Here is a 7,041-nt window from a genome sequence, read left to right as displayed (position 1 = left end):
AAAAAGAAGCTGCCCAAGCAGATTCTCTGGACGCCAGAATGTGAACAGTCATTCACAGCTCTGAAGAGGGCCCAAGCCAGCTCTCCCGTGTTGCAAGCGCCAGACTTCAGCCAACGGTTTATAGTCCAGACGGACGCCTCAGCCTTTGGCCTAGGTGCTGTGTTAAGCCAGGTAAACCAAACTGGGGAAGAACATCCGATTTTGTATTTAAGTCGGAAGCTGCTACCCCGGGAGGTAGCTTACGCCACCATAGAGAAGGACTGCTTGGCAATTGTATGGGCCCTACAAAAGCTGCAGCACTATCTCCATGGCCGCGTATTCACGGTAGTCACCGACCACAACCCTCTTAGTTGGTTACATCAGGTTTCTGGTGACAATGGCAAATTACTGAGATGGAGCTTAGTTCTCCAACAATATAGCTTCACTATTCAACATAGGAAGGGGAGCAATAATGGGAATGCTGATGGGCTGTCCCGTCAAACAGAACCCACGTTGTAGGCGCTGGCAGGATGATCTGGGAAGGTCATCTGCCCGGCGCCAATTTGACGGCGGAGGTGTGGGGATATATTGGGGTGCTGATGATGAGGGTAATACAGAAACATATTCTTTCATTTTTCTGCCTATGCCACGGTATGTCTGCTGGAAGGCAGTGGTTGCCTGGAGTTGCTAGCTTGGGGCAAGGAAATGGCTCATTAGGCCCCTAGCCATCACCTTTGATCTGCTGTCTCAGAGGTGATTGTCTACCTGCCTTTAGTTCCTCTGAATATTTATTTATTGTATTTATAAAGCGCCAACATATTACGCAGCGCTGAACATTAATTTAGGTTACAGACAATATTTATAGGTGACATACAGCAATATAACAATACAGGAATACAAGAAAACCAGATCACACAGCACAATATGAGTACCAGGTAATGCTTAGTCAGTCACTGGAAGGAGCATGGAGATTAGGCAAGTTAGGTTCACTCAGATGCATAGCATGGGTTCACAGTAATGGAGGTGCATGATCAGGTAGGACACAAAAGGAGCAGGACCCTGCCCAAAGGCTTACAATCTAGAGGGAGAGGTAAGGACACGAACGATAGGGGACCAGAGTTCAGCTGTGGGTTTAGAGCACTTGTAGTAGGCCAGAGTGAAAAGGTGAGTTTTGAGGGCTTTCTTGAAGATGTTGAAGGAGGGGGCTGCCCTAATGGGTGGAGGTAGGGAGTTCCATAGTGTTGGAGCAGCTCTTGAGAAGTCCTGGAGGCGTGCATGGGACTGGGTGATGCGGGGGGAGGTTAGGAGAAGTTCATTGGAAGAGTGGAGTGAGCGGCTAGGTGTGTACCTCTGAGTAAGATCGGAAATGTAGGTTGGACAGGTTTTGTGGACAGATTTGTAGGTCAGACACAGTATCTTCAATCTGATTCTGGACTGGATAGGAAGCCAGTGGAGGGATTCTAGGAGGGGATCTGCCATGGTGGAGCGATGGGAGCAGTGGATAATTCTGGCTGCCGCATTCATGATGGACTGCAGTGGGGCTGTTCGGGTCATAGGGAGACCAGACAGCAGGGTATTGCAGTAGTCAAGGCGGGAAATTATGAGGGCAAGGATGAGGAGTTTGGTGATGGCAGAGGTCAGGAAAGGGCGAATCTTACAGATGTTATGAAGGTGGAAGTTGCAGGACTTTGTGAGGTTTTGGATGTGGGAAGTGAAGGAGAGTGCCGAGTCCAGGGTGACACCCAGACAGCGGACTTGAGAGGTAGGGCGAATGGTAGTGTGGTTAACAGTGACATGCACATCTGGGAGGTTCGTGGATGGCAGGGGTGGGAAGATCATAAATTCCGTTTTGTCTAGATTTAGTTTCAATTTTCAGTTTGAATAGAGGTAATTATATAAACAAGCCAATATACCGGAGTCTGGGAACTTCAAGGGGCTAACAAAAAGCTCTGGAATTTACTTATGACAGGGCTGCTGGAATGTTGAGGAAGCCTTAATCAATTGTCACCTGGAGTGGGGGAAGTCCTTTTTGATCTGAAAACTGAGACAGGAAAGCTTTGAAGTTGCATATCATAGGAAAGGATATGACGCGCGTTATGTAGGAAATTGGATTATTCCTGGATATGGACATGTGAGTGGCCTCAGGCCATCCAGCGGACTATATAACCCCAGCCTGGGACAGTCACAAATCGCAGTTCTTGGAGATAGCACAAGCTAGGACTAACCTGGTTCCTGACCAGAAAGTGCGTTCTCCCGCAAACTACGCCCAGATCAATACGCTGGTATGTTTATTTCCCGTTTATTTTTATGCAATTTGTCGTGCTGTGTATCTTTGTAACTTTTTACTTTGTTTTTGTAATCTTTTTTACATATTAGTTTCTGCATTGTTCCACTTTTTTCCTGGAATATTAAATCGTTATTTAATAAGTTTGACTTCTGCTGTACTAAACTAACACTCATAGCCTAGAAGAGACTGAAGTGTAACTGTGTATAAGTCCATGCCTGATTGTATGTTTGAGCAACACTACCGTATCAGATTGTAATTGCATTGTGTGTGGGGCGTTTGTCATACGTTGGCCTAAAGCGCGCAGCTGACCCAACGAACGAAAACGCCAGTGCGAGTAGCTCGACAGCAGAGTGGCTAACAGTATTGTTCGGAACGACTGTTAGTGGTTTTGCTTCACTACAGTGTAAGATTGCAATTGTTCGTGGCGTTCCCGTATTCGGCCTAAAGCGCAAAGCTGACCTGAATACGAAAACGCGGATTGCGCGCTGAGCACTCGACAGCCGAGTGGACGCGTCTAGCAACAGCTAGTGGTGGCAGTAAGAAGTGTTTAAGGGGTGACAGCCTTATGGTAGCTTGAATAAGGCTGCTCCCCTCTCGATCTGGTCAAACCCGCAGTCGGGAACCGCATACGCAGGCGTGCTGCGGGCCGGTTCCTGACAGTAACCTTTTGTGTTTCGCAGCCAGGGGCATAGCAATAGGGGGTGCAGAGGTAGTCACCGCATCGGGGCCCTTGGGCCAGAAGGGCCCTCCCTCGACTACAGTATTAGCTCTCTATTGGTCCTGTGCTGGTAATAATCACTTCTATAGATACTTTGAATAGTAGTGATCGCTAACAAACTGGTCCCCATCCCCTTCTTGCTCCTTTGACACTGTGGTTGTCTTTAGCAGGTTTTGGTGCACGGCATCAATTGTTATGTATAGAGTGCTTGGGGGGGGGGGGGGGGGGGGATGGCCCATTGTAAAACTTGCATCGGGGCCCACAGCTCCTTAGCTACGCCACCATACCTCTCAACTTTTTGAGATGAGAAAGAGGGACACTTAAGCCATGCCCCATGCCACACCCCGATCACTCCTCCTTTCACGCTACTAGTCACGCATACCATAAAGATTATATAAGAAAAATATGTTGTTTTATAATTCAAACCAAGCTGGTCCTTTCCATCCTGGTTCATTATCCTTCATAGTAACATTTAAAATTAGTAATATATCAATTTAAAGGATGGGAATAAAGTTTAGAGTCCATCAAACACATTTTTAGTAGAGAAATATATATATTTGCATAGAAAGAGGGACAAATGAGGGGGACAGAGGGACGGGGCTCCCAAAGAGGGACTGTCCCTCCAAAAGAGGGACAGTTGGGAGCTGTGCTGTTCACAGCATAACCATCTCTGCTTCTTTAACAATAATACACAAAGGTCCCTGCGGTAGCAGCTAAACGTAACGGAAGAAATATGTCCTGGGGTCACGTGACGGGATGTGAAAATTTCGGAAGCTCTAGGAGCTACAGAACATTTGTAGGGAACCCTACGAGAAAGCTGCTTTCTGAGCCTCGATTTGAAAGTCTAAGCGCCTTCAATGTATCGGCGCCTGTACGAGAAACAAAGCCCAAACCACTACTTTTTGTTTTCAGTTTGCTACGCGTAACAAGTTATGTAGCGTCGCGGTTGCCAAAGCAACCGTCTTAACGTCATTTCAGGGCTTCAAGTTCAGCTTGCAGTGCGAGTTGGGCACTGTGATTGGCTTGAGCCAATGCAGCTGCCGGAAGTGGGTTAGTTGCTGGGGGACCAGGAGGACGCGGCCGTTTGAAATTGAGCCTAAGAACTGAACTGAGAATAGGCTCTGCTATGAGGGCTAAAAGTTGGCTGGTGGTGAATCAGGCGGTGCTGGCGGAGAGGAACCCGGGGGCCGTGGCTTCCGTGGGGGCTTGGATAGAGCCCGGGGGACCTAGTGAGGATCTGGTGAGTAAGAGGGTGATACGTTTTCAATGTTGGAGACACAAATATATCCTTTTTTTCCACCATAGCTGGTCTCTGTTGTCCATGCCATAGATGTCCCTGTTAACATGTTAGTAGCAAGAAGACATAGCTCCAAACTGTCCCTTTTTTGGGAACCCTGTCCATCTTTCTTACCATTTGTCCATCTTTCAGTGCTGATGTAAATATATGCATTTTATCTACTGAAAATGTGTTTAATTGACCCTAAACTTTATTCCCATGCTTTAAATTGATATAGTACTTATTTCAAATGTTAATATTAAGGCTTTTGGACCAGAAAAGAAAGGGAGAGAGCGAGAGATAGATATAGGGATAGGTTAGGGTAGTGGCAGAGGGGCGTAAAGAGACTCAGAGATGACAAAGGGGCTGTTTTTTTACTTACCCGGGGCTTCCTCCAGCCCCATAAGCATGGATGCGTCCCTCGCCGTCCTCCAACAATCCTCTGTTCAGCCGCAGTCAACACCCGTTACTCGGCTCAGTCTGACTGAGTAACGTCAGCTGGGGTCTTCTGCGCTTGCGCAGATGTTCTGTGCATGTGCAGAAGGCCCCTCACTGACGTCACTGAGCCAAATACCGAAGTAGATTGCGAATTAACTAAGGCACGCGGGAGGACGGTGAGGGACGCATCCCTGCTTATGGGGTTGGAGGAAGCCCTAGTAAGTAAAAAAAACAACAAAAAGTTTGCTTTCGTAAAACAGAAAGAATTTGCGATAATTCAGGTTGGAGTGAGCTTGAGATGTCTCCCAGAGCACCACTGCTGAATATATGCAAATTAACCATTGTACCCTTAAGGTGCATACACACATCAGACTATAGTCTTTGGAAAATGAAAGATCACAGACCAATCTTACCACCCTTCATGTAGTATGAGAGCCATACCTACACAGTCTTTTCTATAGAGCTGAACTCCCCATCAGATAAAATCTTTGCAAGATGCTGCACACAAAGATGCCCGTACACACTCAAAAGATCATTATCTGCAAAAGATCTGTTCCTGCAAAATATCCATTCCTGCAAAATGCATTCATAGTCTATGAGATCTGCAGATCATCATACACACTTGGTTTAACAGACTTCATCTGCATATCTGGCAATCATCTGCAGATCTGAAAATCCATCCTGGTGGATCTGATCTGCAGATGATCTGCAGATGATTGTCTGTTAAACCAAGTGTGTATGATGATCTGCAGATCTCATAGACTATGAATGCATTTTGCAGGAATGGATATTTTGCAGGAACAGATCTTTTGCAGATAATGATCTTTTGAGTGTGTACGGGCATCTTTGTGTGCAGCATCTTGCAAAGATTTTATCTGATGGGGAGTGCAGCTCCATAGAATAGACTGTGTAGAGTATGGCTCTCATACTACATGAAGGGTGGTAAGATTGGTCTGTGATCTTGCCTTTTCCAAAGACTTTTATCTCAAGTGTGTATGAAGCATTAGAAGCTAAACACACCTCCAGAACTGCTGGAATGCAATGATGTGTCAGCTTGTTAATTTGTACAGAGCCATAATAATCCAACATGCATACAGACTGTTTCGGATTGTTTGATCCTCATCAGTGTATGGCATGGATTAATTTGGCTCTATGCAGTAGGGCTTGTAACACCGAGAGGTACAGACTAACCAGCAAGCTCATGGTGACCCAGAACTCATTGGAGTGTGTAAGGGCGCCGGCCGGAGCAGGTAATGCATGCGGGCGGTGGGAGCGGCGGCAGCAGCACCACCACCACAGATTGTGAACGGTTTCAGGCTGAAATCGGTTCACAATCTGTTTGCAGTAAAGGCAGCCATACGATCCCTCTCTGATCAGATTCGATCAGAGAGAGGTCTATCTGTTGGTCGAATTTGATGGCAAATCGACCAGTGTATGGCTACCTTTATTCCTCTGTCCCATAGTTACCCCATTGTTCCATAGCTTTCTCTTTATTCCATGGTCATCCCTTATGTTTTAGTTTTATCTGTTCATTACGTAATAAACTCTCTCCTAAAGGCTCGTACACGCTCTCAACAAAAGTCTTTTAAATGCACAATTATCAACAAATTGAAGAAGTTGGACAAGGCGTTATCACTGATAAGAGGCGACCAACAACTGATAAAGACGCAGCTCAAGTCAATCCAACTGTTGGATTGACTTGAGCTGTATCTTATCAATCGTTGGTTGCCTCTTATCAGTGATAATGCCTTGTTTTCTTGACAAAAGTTGCCCAACTTAACTTTCTTCTTCAAGCCCTTATCTCTTGCTTTTGATTGATGGATATCTTTAGATACCGTGACCAGACATCCTAGCTGGGATATGTCTTGGACTCAGGGTCCCCTGTACTGAGCTGCAATGTGTCTTGGCAGTGTTCTACCCAGAAATATTTTCCAGCCGGGTGGCATGAAATATTAGCCCAGGAAGTAAGGTTACACTGGGTACTGCTGGGTCAGTAAGTAAGAAACCGCTGAACGGAGAGGGAGGGTCACACTTGGTGGGGAGAGGTCGGCATCACAGTGAGTGCTACTGGGTGGGAAGAGAACTTGTTCAAGAAACAAAGATCTCATTGCAAACGCTCCCAAAATGCTGTATGCAGTGCATTTGTGATTTTCATACAAATCGCAACTGTAGTGTGAATGCTACCATAGTGCAACTTTGTCATAGCCATTCTCTGTTCGCTGGTGTTCAGCAAAGCTCTAAAAATTCCCTGAAAAGCACCTCAGTGTGAAAGGGGCCTTAGTGCCATAGCCCCACCATCACATATATGACCTGACATCATTCACCACTCCCTGCATGCTATGT

General features: G+C 46.2%; 1 protein-coding gene across 4 annotated transcripts in view; it reads left to right on the top strand.

Annotated features, from left to right (window-relative positions):
- Positions 1-3,766: 3,766 nt before the first annotated feature.
- CCDC15 (coiled-coil domain containing 15) overlaps positions 3,767-7,041 on the top strand; it is a 476,574-nt gene continuing 473,299 nt past the window's right edge. For 2 of the 4 annotated variants that reach the window (XM_068240262.1, XM_068240258.1), the window contains exon 1: positions 3,767-4,224. In XM_068240262.1, the coding sequence (XP_068096363.1) occupies positions 4,111-4,224 (114 nt within the window). In that variant the 5' untranslated portion in view covers positions 3,767-4,110. The remainder of the gene's footprint in view (positions 4,225-7,041) is intronic. The other 2 variants (XM_068240259.1, XM_068240260.1) reach the window with 2 other exon arrangements.

The sequence above is a fragment of the Hyperolius riggenbachi genome, chromosome 6 (genome assembly GCF_040937935.1).
Source record: "Hyperolius riggenbachi isolate aHypRig1 chromosome 6, aHypRig1.pri, whole genome shotgun sequence".
NCBI classification, from domain to species: Eukaryota; Metazoa; Chordata; class Amphibia; order Anura; family Hyperoliidae; genus Hyperolius; species Hyperolius riggenbachi.
Note: the sequence above shows the minus strand (reverse complement) of the source record. Positions and strands in the feature narration are given on the sequence as shown.